The 21,446-nt window shown below is 45.7% G+C and overlaps 1 protein-coding gene across 2 annotated transcripts in view; it reads right to left on the bottom strand.

The window, feature by feature from the left end:
• cdin1 (CDAN1 interacting nuclease 1) overlaps positions 1 to 21,446 on the bottom strand; it is a 62,752-nt gene that overhangs the window by 21,412 nt on the left and 19,894 nt on the right. For both annotated transcript variants that reach the window (XM_031580615.2, XM_012824208.3), the window contains exons 7-11: positions 13,785 to 13,864; positions 13,272 to 13,321; positions 10,699 to 10,766; positions 8,629 to 8,694; positions 8,087 to 8,192 (exon numbers count right to left, since the gene is read on the bottom strand). In XM_031580615.2, coding sequence (XP_031436475.1) covers positions 8,087 to 8,192; positions 8,629 to 8,694; positions 10,699 to 10,766; positions 13,272 to 13,321; positions 13,785 to 13,864 — 370 coding nt within the window. The remainder of the gene's footprint in view (positions 1 to 8,086; positions 8,193 to 8,628; positions 8,695 to 10,698; positions 10,767 to 13,271; positions 13,322 to 13,784; positions 13,865 to 21,446) is intronic.

The following is a 21,446-nucleotide window of genomic DNA, read 5'->3' as shown; positions in this document are numbered from 1 at the left end:
GAGACAGCCACGCCGTGAGTGTGTCACCCTACTGGGGCACAGGGGCCGTCCCTGAGGTTAGCCCTGTAATGTCCGGCCTCATCGGATCATCAGAGACACCGCCCTGGGCCCCCTCTTCCAGGTGACACGCTCCATCGGCCCAGGCCTGCCTGATGGCCCACATCTTGCTAGCCTCCAAATGACTCTCTCTTCCCTCCCTCCCTCCCTCCCTCCCTCTAACTCACGTTCACACACAAAGGCACAGACTGACAGCCATACCAGCAGACACAAAGACACGTGCACAATGATGGACTGCGCCTCGCTTTGGTGTGAAAGCCAAGGGCTACAAAATCCAGTAAAACTTATGTCTCTAGACACTGACAAAGACAAAGAGACAAATGGGCACACATACTCTCTCACACACACACACACACACACAGACACACACACCTCTTGTTTTAGTGTGAAAAAACACTGCCTGAAAAAACTCAATAATGCTTGTCCACAAAGGAAGAGAAGTCGTTACCAGCGTATTTATTAATTAGACACGTCTGGCCTCACTGGGTGAAGATGAGCCCCGGCATGATAGACACATCCATTAAAAAGGAATACATTATGCAATATCTTGTATCAAATATTATAATTTAGTGTCGGGGGTATCTGATTGACCAGCCTAAAACTATAACAGAATTATCATCACGGCATTTCTCTTGTTAAAAAAAAAAAAAACTCTGACACGAGCAGCCAAATTAATTGGAAAGTTCCGAGGGCTCGTCAGATGTCTGATTGAGGTTATGTCAACGAATTCCTGATGAAACAACACCCTTTGTGAATGCAGATCAGTAGACACCTATTTCCAAAGTTCATTTTGTGACTGAGGGAAGCACGGCACTGAAAAATGAGAAAACCTGGTTGTTTTTATTAAAAGCCTGTCTTTCCATTCAATAAAAAACATACGATCAATATAACATTACCTAAAATACAGTACATTGACGCTTAAAATCGCTTTAGTGCATTTAGATGCATCTCAGAAAATACACAGAAACCCGCAAGGCTTAAGTCAATATTCAGTGTAACTTTAAAACAAATACCACAGAACAAGGCATCCACCAAAACATAAACAATTTATGAAGGCGAGTGATAACATCAACTATTTCTCAAAAGTCAAGCCAGTGTATGACAAGCCTCCAAAAGGTACAGACCCCCTTTCATAGGGGGGACAAATTAGCCGTGTAGTCCTATTATGTTGTCGTAAATCATCTTTGTCAACCTCTGACAGCTTTTTATCAGATGTAACCTTTTCAAAGCCTCTATTAGGAATTCTAACATTTTCAACTCTGACACATTTGCGGTTTACGAATTGTACAGCTGATTAACTTTGGACTGAAGGACGCCGGGTGAAATGCTTATTTTCAACAAAGCCCTTACACCGTCTGACGGGGGACAACATGGATCTATTCTGACTTTTGAAATGACCTTCAATCACTGCATAATACAACATGCCATTGTGGAGGATTAGTTTGTTTTCAGAGGAAAAAGGACTGCCTATGTCATGATTTTGTAGTTTTACCAAAAATGTCACTGCATTGAACTGTGGGTAACAGGACTGAGCCTTGAACTCTCGCTAATAGCTATGCCAGTAAATACTGTACAGTTAAAGGGATTTCTTCCAAGATTAATATATGAAGGCAAGATCCACCACCTGTATTTTAAAGTTGAAAAGGTGCACATGTTCCTATCCTACTTGCAGAGTGACCGTGCTGACTTGGAGCAGAGTTGGATCTGGGGCACAGAGCTGCGTGTCAGCAGAACTCTGCTTCTCTCGCCAACTGTGATCCAGCTTTCCAGGAACGCCGGCTGTCTGGGGACACAAAACTTTCACTTTCACTGGACCCACAGAGAGCTGGCCTGCTCCACTGTTCTCTGCTGTTCCTACAGGGCAATCAACATTTCTGCCTACATCAGCTATAAAACAAAGTCCATACCTCCAAACTCCACACTAAACGTCCCAACCAACAACAAACCTATCAGGAAGGCTACTGAAGTAATCATTTCAACACAGAGACATCGATGAACTGATTTGTCTCGATTAAATCTTTATCTCGGTTAAATAAACGTACAAGCACTGGGGGAGCTCCTTTCCTCTGGAGCCATTTCTCATTCCATCCAGTGTTTAACCTTGTTCACTCGCTCCCAAAACACATACAAGGCTTATTATGTGCTTAATATTCAGAATCAGGTGAATAATTTTTACGCAACTCTGATGTTAGGAGGGGGAGATGGATAACTCAATTACCGGAACATCCGTCACTATGCTCCCTGGCACCCAAGAGCCACCAGCCAAGATTGATGGGAGGACCTAAACCGTTGGCTTCGTCGCCAACGCATCCATGCACTGGGCCCGAACATCCTTTTTTTCTCTCTCTCTCTCCCTCATTCTCCGTCTCTCCTCTTTTCTGTAGCCTTCATAGGCGAAGCATCATTACCCCTCACTCCACTGAAGAGAGTTTATTATGAGGTTAGTGTTTTGGCAAGACTATTGTTCGAATGATGAATGTTGTTGGTGAGGGACTTTGGAGGGAAAATTAGTTGTGTCATTTCGAGAAAAATACACCGCCATTCCTCACCGTTCGCTGCCGGAGGGCAAAACAAAGAACAATTAACGACGGTTACAAGCGCTGGCACTTGTTTAAAGTGCTCTGTTGAAAGAAAAAGCGGTTGAAAAATAAGCAAATCACGGCAAATGTCAGTCAGTAGTGCCGGGTGATTAAAACCGGGACTGCCGCGGCGCAAGGTTAAATACTGGAGAACCCCGAGCGGCAGCAGCCATTTTTTAAGAATGGGGAAGAGGAATGAAGCCATGCTGACAAAACAAAGGTCCACAGCCTGCACAGGAAACAATCGAGCGCATGAAGAGTGGAGGTAGTGGTGATGTCAGCCAATCATTCTATTTCTCCCTCAGTTCAGTTTTTCCCTCGCTTGCAATCACTCTCTGTCTTAGTCGCTCGGGTTATGGATGTTGTAACGAACTCCCTCCCCCCCTCCTGCTGGTGTGTGGGTAGCTCCGACCGCTCAGTCTGAGACGCTGGCCTAACAATGGGAGAGCGCATCCAAAATGTCAGACGTAAATGTCAATTAAAAATTACAAGGGAGCACGTAAAGGTGGGCTTTGAAGGGACTGACATTTTTGCCTTTGACATGGATGAGTTTATCAGGGCAGGCAGTCTGCAAACATGCCTGGCATCCAGCGTTGTCAGATCTTAATGCACGGGGGCTGAGAGAGAAGGGGGCCCACTTTGTTAAATGCCGACGTCAAGGTCCCTAACCATCAACTTCAGGATCCCACTTCTGACTCCATCCATCCATGACTGCAACCCCCCCCCCCACTTCCTTCTCCTCCTCCTGTCTAGGTGATAACACGAGCCTAGAGCTCAGAGGACGCTGGCATCTACAGACTGAGGAACATGGGGCATCTAATGGCTGTCGAGGCCTAAAGAGGTCTGCGGAGCAGCCTGCGACTCTCATCAGAGGGGCGTAATGTGGATAAACGAGACATATCTCCATAAGCTCCAGTCATACAACACGTCACTTTTGATTGACTGGGAAGACTTGAGCACCGAGAGTTTTTGCTCGTGAAATGCCACGTCGCTCATGGTCTAGGAATGTTCTCAATCACAAGCCAATATTTTCTGGTCAACAACTTTTGAAGAGTTTTAATGAGGCCTCACTTTAAAAAAAAGCGTGCAGATCACACTTCAGTGATTTCCGATTTCCAGAAGAATCCCCCCTCCACTCAAAGTGTCAGACAGCGGAACCAGAGGTTTGAACACATGCGATTTCCAAATAAAACAGCGCAGGCCCGAGAAAATAAAACACATAGTTGATTATGACCTTGGCATCGATGGGCGATTTTCTTTCGTCTCATTGCTCAGTACCCCGTGAATCATCCTCTCTAGGTCACAGATGTTCCTTTAAGTGGCATCTGCAAAGCTAATCAGTGTGCTCTTTTGTCTATGATTTGGCATAGCACTTCACTGTCCCTTAAATCTACTCAGTCATTGGTAAAAGACCTGTGCACACACCTAAGGAACAAAAATATGGAAACCCGTGTAATTCACTGATAACACTTATATCCTTATTTTTAACAGTGAGTTAATTAACTCAATACAATAACCGTTCAAAACCACACGAGTTTCACACAAGAAATGAATCATTTGTAAATATGCATTAAATCAAAATTAAGTCCCAAAAAAAACAGACTAACATAACCATACCGTGATCATGAATCAAACAACTGGATGGAAAGGTCTTTCGTGCTGAACGCCTTTCCTAAGGAGGAATACAATACGTATGTGTATGCTATAAGAAAAATGCCTTGGCAGGTGGGTATTACTAAGCAGTGGTGAGCTACTCTGCCCCTAAGCCACTGCACAGCGTGGGCTCAGTACCGCACAGGTCTCTGGACAGCGCCCCGAGGTCAGAACCCTCCGGCGCTCTGGCAGCGTGTCGCTGTGTGTCAGCCGGCCGTGAGAGCAGAGTGGGGGCTGCAGAGGGTGACCTTCCAGCTTCACGCACATGGGCCACGTATAAGCACCCCGCACCACCCCCAGACACACTCACTCACTCTCTTGCTCTTGGTCTCTCTCGCCTCGTGCTCTCGCGCTCACACTGACACTCAAGGTGAAGTCACCACAGCGTCCGGCAGAGCGGTAACCAGCTCCATGGTGACTGCCCTTAGGGGCCTCCTCTGAGAATGAGGTCAAGACTCTCTAAACATAAACACGAGGGGTACTTCCCAGGAAACACAAATAAGCCCAGGCTTTACAACACAAATACTCTCCCCACTGATTGAAATGAATCGCCTCTTGGCAAGGCTTTGACCAACACGCAGCGACTAAGACTATGGTGGTCAGTAAGAATAGTTTCACATGGAATAACTCCCAAAGCAATGCATGTGTCCATTTTAATGGAGTGACTGCGTCTTATAGACCATCAAGGCTATCCCAAAAACCAAAAGCACACTTATTTTTAACCTCTTTACCATGCTCTATTAGGCTTTCTTACATGTTTTGCTCCAAAACACTGTGGATGTGTTTCTTTTCTTTTCAAGCAATTTTGTTTTCCTCCAGAGAAGATTCCAGCATAGATGCAAACCAAGCGAACGTAATAAAAGACAAGTAGTGTGCATGTGGCTGTGGCTGTGGCTGTGTGTGTGTGTGTGTGTGTGTGTGTGTGTGTGTGTGTGTGTGTGTGTGTGTGGACACAGAGTGGCATTAGCCCCATGCTGTCTGTAGAAGCCTTGCTTCTCTCTGCCAGGAACCTGCGGGCCTATCCCCCATCTCTGACAACAGACGTATGGACTTAATCAGCGAATGCCCCTTCCCAAACAATCCTACCACTCTGAAAACATTCTAACTGACAAGCCAGTCCCTCTGCTGACGTGTCCCCAGGACCAGACGCCTCGCAGACCAGTGGAGGTGGGCAGTGGAACGTCCTGCCACAGCCTACGTGACCTACTTCACTGGGGGGGCTGTAGAAGGCCGAGGGGACCAAGCTCCTGATCATCTATTGCGTGCGCGTGTGTGTGTGTGTGTGTGTGTGTGTGTGTGTGTGTGTGTGTGTGTGTGTGTGTGTGTGTGTGTGTGTGTGTGTGTGTGTGTGTGTGTGTGTGTGTGTGTGTGTGTGCGTGCGTGCGTGTGCGTGCGACTATGAATGGGGTTATGAGAGAGAGAAAGGCCAGGTGGAGATTCCAGGGCAATTTTGTTATTCAACAGCTCCATTAAAAACAGTGAAATAATGTTGCATGAAGATGGCTCATAACCTGCTTTCCACAGCTGTGTTTTAGAAGACTTCAGAGAGCAAGGTCACTTGGAGGTGACTGATGCAGAGCTAAGGTGTCTCCCAGAATGAGCACACAAAGCCCATTAGTATAAGTACAGAACACAGGAACACACACACACACACACACACAACCAAACCTGCACTGTCATCATTTTAAGGAACCAGGGTGATAAAACAGCAACTGTGGCCAGTGTTAGAGATGCACTGATCCACTTTTTTCAGTTCCGATCAGATTCCCATGCCTGAATTTGGAAATCTGCCAATACTGGTACCGATTAGAGCTGCAACGATTAGTCGACGACGTCGATTGTGAAAAATTGTCGACGATGATTTTCATAGTCGACGCGTCATAAAATATATAAAAAATAAAAATATATTTTTTTTTTTTTTTTTTTGGCAGACGCTAGCAGAGCTACCGGTAATTTTCATTCGGCATTGCAATGCACTATAGGAAGTGCGAAATAGTGCATCTTTAACTAATAATAATTGACCATCATTGAGAAAAATTGAACATAATCTGCAAATAGCCTAGCATACAAATCATGCACCGTTTTCTTTGCCCTCCGTTCTCGTACCTTCATGTGCTGCATATCAGAAATGGCCGACAGAAAAGCGAATTATTCTGAGACTGCTCATGTTACCATGGAAACAATAAACAAAGCTAGCTTTAGTAGCTGCTGCATATGAGATATGGCTAACAGAAAAGTTGTAATTTTTCTCAATGATGGTCAATTATTAGTAGTTAAAGAAGCACTATTCCAGTATTTCAAAGAGAATGAGCTGTGGGAGCACAAGAACAGTGAGTGTCTAGCAGAAATTACCATAGACATATATGATATATCTATAACTTATAGTAAGGTTTAACTAAGCTTACATATTGGAAAACAGAACGTCTCATGGAGGATGCTTTCTAACGCTATTTTAGTTATGTTAAGTGCAATGTAGTAAATCAGTGAATTATCAGAGTAGCCTGTATTTTCGTTTGTTCTGAATAGTTAACCTCCTCCACTTAGCATTCTTCAAACAAAAGATTGTGGGAAAAAAATATATTTCATAAGTTGAATTTGAATGTCACTTGCAGCCCAGTTATTCTTGCGTTATTTTGCACTTGCAGAGGCTTGGTTGCTAATTTGAGTTACTTTTAAAACTTTATTTGCACTTTCTCTTTACTTTTAAATGCATATTTGCACTTTAATTTGTATTACTATTTAATTTATGTATTATGATGATTACATTTGTTACTCCAACATTTTGAGTCATTATTTTAATTTGCTATGGGAAATAATCATTAGATTAGTCGATTAATCGAAAAAATAGTCGATAGATTAATCGATTACCAAAATAATCGTTAGTTGCAGCCCTAGTACCGATACCACAGCTTTTTCTTGAATATTACTATTATTACTATTGTTGTTGGTGTTATGTGTAAGGTTACAGGAGACTGTAGTAAACCACACTGCAGTTCTTACTAAAAGGGCAAAAACATACCAAAATGCATTACATTTCAAAGCATTCTAAAGCATTTATTTGAAGCGTTTTATTTTAGTTTTATTTCGTTTATTTCTTTATTTCTTACATCATCGATATTATACTCGCACAAATAACCCTTCAATATGCATGAACTTAGGAAGGGACTTTTATTTTGATGCCCGTAAAATACAAACAGCTGATAAATAGTTGATTGCACAACGATATGCCTTTTACTGTATGTTTTATGTCATGTTCAAATGTGTTATATCAAAGTAACTTCACCATGGTCGTCAATCCATCTAACCACGCACCTGACACCAAACACCAAAGGAATGGGACATGAAGCAGTGGCAGTGAGTATGACATAACCTTATACCACCGTTAGGAGGACTTAAGAAATTGAGCAGCTGAGCTGCAAGAGTCATCAAGATAAAAAACAATGTCCAAATCATACACATCTGCTATTGGCAAGCTAGCAGACTAGTTCTCATCTTCTCGATTCCCCAGTTTATGTGCTCACATCCCAAGAAGAGCTCTCAACACCCTCATAAAAAAAGTAGCCTACGGGCTGGAGTAGAGGCCAATGAACGCAAGTGGAGAGGTTCAGACGTCAACGTTCTTTTAGGTTTTGTTAAAGTTGTAAGCGAAGCATTACATAATCATCTAGTAACAATTTCATTACTAAGTAACAGTGTCGCACATGGATCGATGAAATCTAACCAATAACCGACCAATGTCAGTGTCAGCGCCAATTCTGCGCCATGGATCGGCGTATCACCAGCCAGTGTGTGAATACCTGTTCCAGTAGCTCCAGAACTGCTCGTTCAGGTAGGTGCGGTGACTGTGATCGTCTCCAAACGAGGCTTTGCTCTCGATCCAGTGGACCACGTGGCCTTCCACAGCTGTTGGCAGAACGAGAGACGTGTGAGACAGATGGAAACGATGGGCATCAGCACTAGGCAGTGGATCTGCTATGGCGTGGCATTTTGAGATAGTCCTAGCTCTTTTGAAAGCTCACAGTTTTAGTGTGGGAGCAATGAACCAAACCCAACACACACACACACACACACACACACACACACACATCTCTGACCTAGCGACTGTGTCAGTTGTGTTTTATTATAGGGGAGCTAGCCATGGCCTCTTTTTAGGGGACATGTGGCATTTTCCTGGAGAACATGTGAGAAGTGTTCCTGAAGTGTGATGTTGAATTATGTAACTTCACCAGACACTCTTTCGCTGCGTCAAATAGAGCTGCAGGCGATTAGCAATCATAGTTAGCTGCCCTTACTGGCCAAAAAAATAAACTAATTATGAAAGAACAAGGCTAACACCCACCTATTGGCACCTCTAGAATAATGTCAGGCGTCTTGTCGTAGCCTTTGACCCGTAGCTGGTTTTCATCTGAAAGAATGAGAGTGATTTTTACAAACGCCACACAACACAAAGCCGGCTTCTAGATAGAACATCTGCCGGGGAAAGAGCGTGACAGACATGAGGGGCCTAATGAGGTCATGTGACATGTTCACAAAGCGTTGTCTCCGTGTCTGTTCATCTGAGATGCAAGTAAAGCATTTGTGGTTGGTCATGACATTTCAGGGAACAGAAGGGAGAGGCCATCGAGAAGCGGCCCCTCGGTCCGTAGACATGCAACGAGGGGCTCTGGACGCTCTGGCTGGTAAAGGTTAAAGAACCCCAGCGTTGCTCAATCTGGCTTGTTTCACTGCTGCTGCTACAGCACAAAAATTCATAAAGTCCAGCGGCTGTGACTGTGCTCGTAGCCAGCTGACTCCATAAAGAACGAGAGGGGACAGGGTGGCGGTGGTGAAGGGGCGGGCGGCATTACAGCAGCCGTAAGCGTGACCCCTGCTTGCACCAGGCCCAGCCATTGTCCTTGACTCCTGGCGCGGTTTGGCCATTATCCGCGGAACACCTGATTTCTCCATTAAATCTCAGGCTGACCAGGTCATTCAATTCCGGGGGCTCGTCGCTCTGTCTTCAGCCAAGCTCGACTAATGGGGCATGAGGGGGTTTGGTGCTGGTGTGGGGGATGAGGGGGGGTTGTGGTGGCAGAGAGGCAAAGGTCTGTGGCAGGCGAGGGAATCTGGGGCTGTGTGGTCTCTCGCCTCACACCTCCCGGGCTGTTGACATTGTCATGCGGCGCCGATCGTCTTTTTACATCACCTTTGATTAAAATTAATGGCCCGTCCCCACTGTTGGGGAGCTGATTTCCCATCCATTTATCAGCCAGACCATCGGCAATGCTGCCGCCGCCGCCCCGGACCTGCCGGCCCCCAGCTGCCCCGAACTCTGACAGTTTTAGAACACCACTGTCACGCCGCCTCTCCCTAGTAAGGTCAGCACTGTGGGGCCAAATAAATGATATCTTCTTAATGACACAAAGAATGATCCCTTCTCCTCCACTACGTTACCACGCTCCCCCTGTTCTTTATCTGAGGCGGGGGGAAGGAGGGGAGCAGGAAAGGGAATTTCCCCGTGAACAATTTCACACCTGGCCACTCGCCACCTTGACCTAGTGTATCTGGACAAGATGATGCGTTTGAAAAAAATAAAAGGAAACACAATAACACACCGGACACACACACACACACACACACACACACACACACACACACACACACACACACACACACACACAGGGTTCATCTTCCACCAAGAGCTGATGAAACAGCTAAACAACAAAGAAGAGACTGCTTAGGCGTCCCAAAGAGCCTGCTACACTCTATCCACCAAAACATACACAGCAGCATTATAAAGCATGAATAGCAACAGTCATTACTGTGCAATTTTAGGTGGTTTAAAATACAAGCTAAAGAGCTCAGTGATCTGTATGCACCATTCTGCCTTTCTAGCAATCTATGAAAAACGGATTATGCTCACTAGGGGAGAAAAAACATGCTAACTGAAACTAGATCATATAAATGTGTATGATTTATTTCAGCTGTTGTCAGCAGATATTTATCAAATGCAGTAACGGTTAGGCAAAAAAAAAAAAAAATAGAGATCCAAATAAAATATCTGTGTTAATAAATTAAAAACTCCTTCAAACACATATCAGCACTCTAATCTCTACAGTTTGTGACTATTTCACTGAGCTGCAGGCCAATCCTGGATGATTGTGTGTCTGCTGTGTTCAGTTGCTACTTTTAAAGCCCTCTATGAAATATTAATTGCAGGCAGCTGCATAAATTAAACATATGGGGTATTAGATAACACAGTCCCTCTTTGTTTGCAAATCAATAAAAGATAACATGCCTGGGATCAATCGCGACAGGGTGCCTGATCACTACCAGGGGAGGAGTGGAGGGGAGTAAAATGGAGTCTGAGGCTCGGTATGCCTTTGAAAGAAAAAGACTGATTTGAGACACTGGCTGTGGGTGGGCTTACCTAAAAAGGACAGGTTCTTCTCCATCAGTTTGTCCATGAGCAGAACCTCGTGCTCCTGTCCAATGGCACTGTGGGGTGTGTGGTTAAGGAGGGTCACATGACCGGTGACATATATACACACACGGGACAAGAATACGGTGTGATCATGCAAAGACCAATGACATGTACCGAGTTCCCTCAGTCTTTCCAAACCGACTTAGCAGACATTCACCTCTAAACACAACATTGATTTCAAAACATATGTGGGACAATTGCTTACCGCATTTCTGAGGAAATTCACAGATTTAAAACAGGATATTTTACCTGTGCATAAGGTTGCTATGGAAACGATAAGACTGCTAAGAAGAGTTGCTGTGGCAACGCCAAGGGAGTGCGAGACTGTTTGCATATTGTGACGTGTTTGGGAGGGGTGGGAGTAAGAAAGTTTGCAGAGTTCATGTCATTCTATTTTACCATTCACTTTTGAAAGTGAAAATATCAGAGTAAGAATTTGTTAGAGAGAATGTAAGCCAATTTCCCTCCCTAAAACCTACATTAGACCAAATTTATAAATCGATTATCTGGTTTCTGGAACATTACGTTCAAAACACGTGCTCTGCATTTATGGTCATTGTATCAATGTTGTATCAATGCAATGCACATAGTCTAGCTCAGCGACACATAATTCATGTTGGCATCCCATTTGAATGGAATTATATGGCTTGGCTGTTTCGAAAGCATCACTAAAGCATGCATCACTCATCAGACCACAAATGCTTGGCTGAAATCTATTTGTGAGCAGTATTACTTCTAAGCCCCATATCGGAGGTTAAACAAATACTGCAGAGCAATTAAAGCACACCGCTCGAAGAGCCACATACCATCTGAACACCAATGAATGCATGACGCCTCAGACACACAGAGACTTGTCCCCGGCCCGTAAGAGAGGGGCGGGTTTATGAAGTGCCGGCCGGAGACGGTGGATGCACGTGGACACGGGGAGCGGCCAGTGTGACAGGAGCCAAAGAGGGGGAATGAGGACGGAGGGCGGGGTGGGACAGGGTTGACTGACCATGAACACAGGGACCCTAGTGTGGCCCCCAGCTGCCGCCTCCTAAACAGCTTGTAGACGTCCCTCCCTTACACAGACACACAACAAACACACACACACACACACGTCCAGTTTTTGGAGGAAGCGAGTGATGACCTGGTTTTGACAGCCCATGACTGCCCATCTCTTTCTCTCTGATGACTGCCAATGAACCACTGCCCTGCTTTGAAGGGGGGTGTATGGTTGGGGGGGCCGGGGGTGTCTAAGTGTGTGAGTGTGTATCAGTGAGGGAGTGAGGCAGAGAGACTGACAGAAGTGAAACAGATAATGTAAAAGGTCATCAGCAAGAAAAGACAGAGAAGGAAAGAGCTTAATCAGTTGGACAAAGATACAGTGAGACAAAGTTGGAGAGAAAAAGAAAGAGAGAGACAAAAGAAAAGTGAGGGCAAGTGTGGTGAGAGAGTGAATGTATGGTTGTGTGTGCGTGGGGGGGGGGTAGGGTAAGAACAGAGGGGTGGGGGGCACACAAACAACCCCCCCCCCCCCCCCCCCCCATAGCCTCACCATCTCACTGACATGCCAAGAACTCTCCAAGGTGCTGATCATTCTTATTCTTCACTGCTTCTCCTTTGCAGTCATGCAGCCGGAAACAAACAAACACACACACACGCACACAGACACACTCAAGGACACACACACGCACACACACACACACACACACACACACAAACACACACACTCATAAGGCCAGAGTCTGATCTGTAACATCCATAGCATACTGCACATCCCAAACACCGGAGGAGGAGGAGGAGGTCTTTATTTTTATTCTCCTGCTCGGCGCCCGTCCACAGCCGCCCGTCAGAGCTCCAACTCCTCAATGCTGACAGCCATGCGTCAGGCTGGGGCACCCCGTCTGGCTTTCTGGGGACTGCGCGCTCCTGGCTTCTGACGTGTTTTTTTGGGGGGGGGGGGGTATGGGGCTTTCATGAGCAGCCTCTTGGAGAGGAGGAAATAAAACGCGGCGGCAGCATAATAGAGGGGGCTTTGGGGATGGGAGCCGCCATGGCTGCTCGCCTCGCCGCGCTACACTTACGGCAGGCCCCGCTGCAGCGCGCCGGAGTTGACAGACGCATATAGATCAGGTTCCTCCTCCTCCTCCTCTGATTACTACCCTCCCCTCTCCCGAACACACTCACACACACACACACACACAGACAGACATACACACACACACTCACACACACACAGACACACACACACACACACACACAGACAGACACACACACACACACACAGACAGACAGACACACACACACTCACACAGACAGACACTCAGACACACACTCACTCACACACACACACACACTCACACACACACACACACACACCTCTCCCAGTGATGGGGAGCACTGAGGCAGAGACAGGATGAAAACACCTTCCCCTCTCAAGCAGAACTTTTATGTCAGGTGAGGCTGGAAACATCTCATCCCCCTCCGACGGCTCCTCGTCAATTTGGGGCTTAACATTTTATGGGAAAGGATACTGTTTGATGCAGTCAACCAGCGGTCCATAACAGCAGTCATTTATTGTGCACTGAAAAAGAGGCAGAAGAAATATTACAGCACAGCAGGGCCGGGGTGTGGATGTGTGTGTGTGTGTGTATCTGGGTGTGTGTGTGTGTGCCATTAAACAGCAACAGCACGGGGAGGAGAACACACTCGAGACGACGCCCCAGCATCACGGACGGCTGAACGCAAGTGCTGGTCACGTGACTTTATTAGCACAATATCCTGAGGTCTATCAACACTCATCTTTCCTCGTCTGTGAGTGCTGGGTACTGAACATTTACCGGCGACATTACCGTTATTTACACCTGGAATATAAGGCAAGGTCAAGCCACACCCACACAGACTGCTGTCTTCAAACACAATTTGAGGCAAAATCCCCCCCAAAAAAGACTTCCTTGAATTCAATTATCTTGACCTCTAGAAAAACTGAAGAAATATGGGACTTTACAGTTGTTTGTGTGTTAGCGGCAACGTTGTTTACACCTTACCTGAGCCACATGATTAGCCAAAGGGAGATCTTGGATCAAAGATGGCTCCCTCAGCATGTTGTTCAGGATTTGCTTCGAAACTGCGTAGAACAAAAGAAGGGGAACAAGAGCAAGTAATGAGCAGACACGTACAGTATATATAGAAATATATACCGTTTCCCATGTCTGATCTGTGTGTGTGTGTGTGTGTACGTATGTGTGTGTGTGTGAGTCTGTGTGTTGCCACTGCACCTCCCCACCCCCCTTTTTTCTGATGCTAAATTGGGTGAGGAGGTAGATTCAGTGTCATCCGTGGCGAAGCCGACGCAAATGACATATTTAACATCAAATATGCTGAGGAGCGTCGTCCGTCTCCTGCGCTCAATTGCGCAAGTGCTCGGAGCCTATTGAGATCTTCCCTAGATAAATGTTTCCCTCTCTGGAGCTAGCGCCCTGTGCAGTTTATCTACGTTATGAAGGATGAATATTTTGCATGTTTCATCCCATTCCAGCACCACTAACAGCATAAATCAGGACACAAGCCAGCCGGATTGATTCTCCATTACTGAAAAGCCCAAAGAGGAGAAAAAAAAACCCTAAATCATTTTTTAAAAGATTCAGATTAAATGGATTGTATCATTGTGTGACAAAATGGTTGAGAAACGCCGTTTTAATGATATATACATATGGCCGTGACAGAGATGCTTGTTCGGCTGACAATTTCAGGAATGTTTCTATCCAAGAGCAGAGTTACCGAGAGGAAATTCAGAAATAAAGAGAGAGAGGGAAACGATCTGGCTGGGAGAGAATGAGAGTTCAACCAGGAGACAGGACTAATTAGGGCCTGTTAATATGAACCATGGCCAATTAAATAATATCAGCCTATAGTTTGCCTATTTTTACAAGACCTTCTTCTGAGGATCTCCTCTCGTATACCGTACGCCTCTGTTGACCATAAAGCCTCATTACGATACCATCACTGTGCTAGAACACATACAAATGATCTGCCCCTCCCCACACCCTCTCACACTCCCACCCTCCCTTACTCCCTCTCACTGCATCTCTCCCTCCCTCCCTCTTTCCCTCCCTCCCTTGCTCTATCTCTCCAAGGTGCTGCTCCTCGCATCTCATATCAAAACCCTGGAAGAGGAATAACAAATATGCTGCTGTGATCCCAAGTCTATTCTTCCTGGCGCTAAAGAGAGACAGAGAAAGAGAGATCGAGAGAAGAGGAGGGGAAAGGAGGGCAGAGAGAGAGAGAACAAAGCCCAGTCAGCACTCCTCCTCTGCAGCTCTGAGACGAAAGAAAAAGAAAGAGCGAGAGAGAGAGAAAGAGAGAAAGAGAGAGAGAGAGAGAGAGAGAGAGAGAGAGAGAGAGAGAGAGAGAGAAAACGAAGGGAACAGGGAGGAAGTAGCGGGGCCCGGATGCTTTATTCTCGCCGCTCATTTTTCTCCCGGATTGGTGCCTTCACGGATCCATACGGTATGCGCCTGCACCGGCTGGCCAATGAAAGCAAGCAGGGTTATATTTTCCCCTTGAGTTAGGACACCTCATGACAAATGATAATGGATAATCAATAAAGCAGGGGGAGGGGGAGGGGGGTTGGAATATGAGGCAGCAAACTTTATGAAGCCAGGAGACATATTACTCCCCAACAACACTCGTTTCCCTTAACAAAGTCACTACTCGGCTGTGCCTAATAATCTGAAGGAAAATCAAAGGACCCGCAACCACATCAGCAATATTGGCAACTTATTCCACTTTAATGGCATTTTGATTGATTTTTTCCCCCTCCTAATGGTACTTTTATAGATTTGACGCTGGTCCTGCAAAACAGTGGCGTGTAATAAACCTCCCTGAAGGCAAGCAGCAGCCATTAAAGCTCTTGTCTTACTAGCACTCATAATTGGAGGTTGACCACCATCACATTTTGGTGGTTCAAACACACCACATACGCTTGAAGGCTGGGGTCAGATTATGTTCCATCTTTCCCCATCGGTCTGTTATTTTATTTTTTTTTGTTCTTGCTGTGGTTCTCCAATGGGACATGATAAGGGATGAGGAGGTTCTTCCTCAAACTCACCACCACCTCGGCCCCAAACTGCTTTTTTTTTTGAAGGATGGGGTTAAAAATCATCGTTAGGAGGCCGACCTTGGCGCTGACATTGTGAGGTTTCAGCCGCGCGCTGACCTGATGAAAATGGAAGGCCGGGCGGCTCGTAAATCAGGCGGCTTTTAAAATGAGTTTACCCTAATGCCCATTCATCACGCGCCGTAATGCCATTTGCAGGCTGGGATTCGCCCGAGCCTGAAGCCGCCGTCGCTGTTGCTGCCGCTGCGCGCAAACGCTGCAGTAAATAACAACAGGGCCCAACATCCGCGCATGGCTGACGCCTCCTACATCAGCATGCATTTATTAAAGACGCCCCCGCCTAGCAGACATGCACGTACACATGCACACACACACACTCACACACACACACACACACACACACACACACACACACACACACACACACACACACACACACACACACACACACAATCACACTCATACACACAGGCACACACAGGCGCACACACAAATTCACATACATTCTAATACTGGAGTAGCAAACACATACATCAACCTGCATTCATCAACATACACATATAGACACACATTAATGTACACACACACTACAATTACAGTCAGGCACATACAGAAAACAAGCCCCTACACACATACACTACCACCCTTTCACACACATAAGATTCACACAGATATGGGCTATGCATCCACACTCACACATGCACAAATTAGAGCCCCCTACACACGCACACGCACACACACACACACACACACACAAACATACACTCACGCCACAGCACACATCACCCAGCCACCCACCTTCATCCTCCCTTGCTCCCAAGCCATACATATTACCCCTACGCACAAAGCCCTGCAGCAGCACATAACACACAACAGCAAACTGTAAAGATACGGCAAATTTATTGTAATTGTCCCGCATCGGCATAAATTGTGATGGAGGGATCCCCCTCCGAAGAAGAGTGCCGAGGAAGGCAGAGAGAGCGGACGGAGAAGGGGCTCCGGCTCCTCTGGGGACTGGGAGAGGAACACTTAAAGTGCTGTTTGCCAAACAGAAAAGCAATAAAGAAATAAATAAAAATCCGCCTTCATCACCGTCGCGAGTCTCAAAGCGCACTCTAATAAAATGATGAATGGTGTAAAACATACAAGCATTGCCTTGCCTTATTTCTTTTCTCCTGAAGTCGTTTTCTGTGTTTTTTTTGTTCTTTTGTGTGTGCGTGTGTGTGTCTTTCTTCCCCCCCCCCTCCCTCCTCACCTCCTTTCTCCACTAGGGTGAAAAAGGCATTATCTAAATCAGAAAAATGGAGAGAAAAGCTCATTAGAAGGCAACATTTGTTGAGGGAGGACCATGATAAACAATAACGGATGATGCTCGTTATAGGCCTTGACACTGATGAGCTCCTCGGCAAGTTTGTTTATTAATTAAAAAGCCCACTCCCCAACCCCCCCAGACTCACTCCCTCTTGTTCCTGTGCACAAGCCATTGAGCTGCAGAGGCGCGTCGTACATCAAACTTCATGGCGCGGAGGAGAGACGGGACCTGATAATGTGCGCCGCTAAAGCTGATTTTCCATGATGAATCTCGGAGCATATAAATTGGCTAATATCTGAAAACATTTACAGATACTAGAGGAATTGACTACTTGTGGGATGTGATGGATGGCCCTGCCCGACGCTGGCGGACAGCTCCGCAAATCTCTGCAGCTGCCTAAAGCCCCTCATTTGATTTTCCAATTTACTTTTTTTTAATCTATCCTCCTGTACATGGTGAGAGAGAGAAAGACAAGGGAGGGGGGGAGAGAGAGACAGAGAAAGAGGAGAGAGAGAGAGAGAGATGGAGAGGGAGGAAAAGGGAGAAATTCACAGCTGTTCTTTATTTTTTCCCTCCCCTGTATCCTCTTGTGAGGTGGTGATGCTAGCTGCATCTGCGCTGGAGGAAGGAAAGGAAACTGAGATGTAGAGAGAAAGGGAGGAAAAACAAGGGAAAAAGGATAGAAATAAATAAATACAGTGAGACGAGAGATACACAGTGCAGAAAGAGAGAGAACAAGAGAGCGCTGAGAGGAGAGCAAGAGAGAAGGAGTAGGACTGTGCACGTCTGAAAAACAGAGGGGCAAAGACAGAGAGGGAGAGAGAGGAAAGGGAAAAGAGGAACTGGTCCCAGCAGGGTTAGTGGGGCAGAACTGATCTGCCTCCGCTTGATTCTCCCTGATAGCGGTGAGCAGCCCCGGCCCGCCAGCCAGGTTCGGCTGGGTCACAGCATTAGACGGCGCTGCGCCTGACTTTAGCTCTGCCACTGGACAGCAGTAATTAGTATACTTGTCAAGCCAAGAGGTAGCACTCGCCTACTTACCTCACGATGCCCTTCCTCCCCCTCCCCCCCCCCCCCCTCTCCTTCTCCTCGCTCGCTCCACTCGTTCTCCTGCCCCCCATCGCTAATGACGTGCTCCCTGCACTCATTTACTCCAAACTGCATTCATCCTGAGCTGGGCTGTGTACTCTACCTCCGAACGTGGGGCGTAGAGACATGAGCTGCTAGACTGACTATACAGTGCTATAAACAGGCTCTACTGTAATGACCTCCCCGTCTTCAGCTCACAGCCCGCCACTACCCCCCACACCCCACCACCATGTGGGCAAGGTGAATGGGCTCCTGGCTTCCCTGAGTACCACATAGATCAGGGTCATCTAGTATTGTTTCTATGGTGTCATCAAATGAAACAAAAAAAAATCTCTTAATCATACTAGAACAATTGCAGAAAATAGCATTTAGCCAAGAGTGAAATGCATGCCCGATCATTCATACAAAATACACACACAGAGATAGAGACAGATATAGACACACTGACGCGCGCAAACACACACAGACACTTACACCAATGTAGTAACTGAAGATGAGGATAAATCTCACATAGGTCCAATCACTGTGTTCAAACTCATGTGGTAGGAATCTAATCTTGTGTAAGGCCTTGGGAACATGGGAGAAGGTCAAACAACAAGCTCCTTGTCAAAAAAAAAAGAAAAGAAACTTAAATCTAAATCCACCCCAACTTCAAAGAGGACAAATAAAAGTGGGAGCAGAGGAGATGAGAGTGGAGAAAGGGAAGACAAATGATTGAGAGAAAGAAAGGAAGAAAGAAAGGCCAAACAGAAAGGAAAGAGGGTGAAAGAGTGCCATCTGCTCTACTGACAATGTACTGTGGAACTAAACACTCACAGACACTAGGGACACAAAATAACATGGCACCAGGAGTTTGACTGCCTGCACCGTCACCACCACTTTGCAACCATTAGGAAATGTACCAATTAACACCATTTACTAAAGTCACTGGCCTTAAAGAGATGTTTAGACCGCTTCTAGCTTACCTTGGGTGAAGAAATGAAGATAACTGACTCTAATCATGTATGCTCTCCCTTCAGGTCGACCAGACGTCCATCGTACTTGCTTAAAATCGTCAGGCATGACATTTTAACAGATTTGAAGGTGAAAGTTTGTAGTAATAAGTAATGCATACAAAACATTACTTCAAATCATTTTTAATACGGCTCATAGTGAAACCAAGAGATTTTGTTACTCTTGCCATAAATAATAATGTTTAAAAAATGTAAAATCTCACGCTGTGCGACAAATGATTTCTTTGCGTCACGATATCCAACTAAATCAATATTTCCTTCTTCCCTGATCTGCATCACAAACAGGGGCTTTATGGATGTTATCATTTTTTTTAAATGTGATGAGGCTGCTTTAAATGTATTGATTTTATTGAATGAGTCTGCTAAACTTGGTGTGTGTGTGTGTGTGTGTGTGTGTGTGTGTATATGTGTGACCGAGAGTAAGTGAGAGAGTGTAAAAGGTAAAAGCGGACACACAAACACATGCACACAAACACACACAGACAAAATCAACCCACTGAAACCAAGAAAAGAGCTGAAGCAATTTACAACATATTGATCCGGCACCAGTGATTGTATGTACATTCTGCAGTCCCACAGGCACAGATTTCTGTGCCTCTTTAATGCAAAGGAGAAAACAAGGGAATAAGAAAATATGGGGCTGGCTGGGGCTAAAGCTGGGCTAAAGTCACTCCTCAAGTCAGGAGCAATGTCCCTTATATAGAAGTCTATTGATCCATGCAGTCTTCCAGGCATACACACACACACACACACACACACACACACACACACACACACACACACACACACACACACACACACACACACACACACACACACACACACACACACACACACACACACACACACACAACTGAGGTTGTAGGGCTTTGGGGGAAGGGAATGATGGATGTGCCTGCCAATAGCCCTGAACAAACCTGTTAGCTAATTGCCAGCAAAGACAATTATCCCTGCATTGTTTCATAATGGAAACACATTACAAAACTCTAATATACACACAGGGAGATTCAATGGTTTGACCGCGGAGACCATGTGCACAGAATTTCATTGCCAAAGGCCAGGCGGGTCACCGCTGAGATGGGAGGGAAGAGAGTGTGTCAGAATAGCAGTCCCTCTGACCAGCTGGCCAGCCAGAAGCTTCTGCCATCAGTCAGCGTAATGCTCAGTCTCTGATGACTGAGCAGGACATCCAGCAACATGAGAGGCATGTTATCAAGAATATACTTTGGAAAAGGAACACGTCTTGCTATTCGAACCCAACTGCACTGTCATACTGTCAAGTAAACTAATATCGAATTTGTTCTTATTGTCAAACAACGACAATTTTTTTTTAACCAAAAAATGGAATTTAATTCAGTTTAGGTTAGAGAGATAAACCAGGGGGAAAAAAAACACTGAAAAAAAAAATATGATAAAATACTCTTTGATTACATTCATGGTGCATGTTGCTAACGCTGAGCTAATTCTCCACAGATGCCCGGCTATGCTAGTGTCAGCTCCCAGAGAGGTCTCCCCTGACAAACACAATACAGACTTGGAGCAGTTCAGAGGCTCCCTGGCCTTCCCTGGAATACAGCCCTGCATCACAGGCTGCTCGGACTACTATTTTGACAAGTGCTGGATAACGGCGGGTCCAAAGCAATCACAGCCTTGACGTTGACAAATGGCTGTGCTGTGGCGAAGTTGAAAATAACACACATCCACTTTAATCTCTTTCTTGATTAAATCGAAGGCGTACAGTTTTGACATCATGTGATTCACTCATAAAGCACCTACTGCCTCTTTTTCTTGCCAGGATGTGTCCATTGAAATGATATTGAAGCCTTGTGCGAGTGCTGGGGAGAGTGGGCTGGTGTGTGTGTGTGTGTGTGTGTGTGTGTGTGTGTGTGTGTGTGTGAGAGAGAGAGAGAGAGAGAGAGAGAGATAGAGAGAGATACAGACGAGGATGAAAGAGAATCAAAAGATGCATGACTTCAGCCCTTACAAAAAAATGTATCACAAAAACCTACAGGCTATGACATGGGGTTAGGATGAAAAAAGGCCCACTGAGGGAGGCAAGGACAAATAGCAGCTCAGACAAACAATTATGTTCCTGTTTTCCTTTTCTTTCTCCAATGCGAGTTACGAGGGGACATGCCCTTCCCTGCTCCATGGCTATACAGTGTTGTGACTACAC

This window comes from Clupea harengus, chromosome 14, assembly GCF_900700415.2.
Source record: "Clupea harengus chromosome 14, Ch_v2.0.2, whole genome shotgun sequence".
NCBI lineage: Eukaryota > Metazoa > Chordata > Actinopteri > Clupeiformes > Clupeidae > Clupea > Clupea harengus.
The sequence above is the reverse complement of the archived record's forward strand: the minus strand, read 5'-3'. Positions and strand labels throughout refer to the sequence as shown.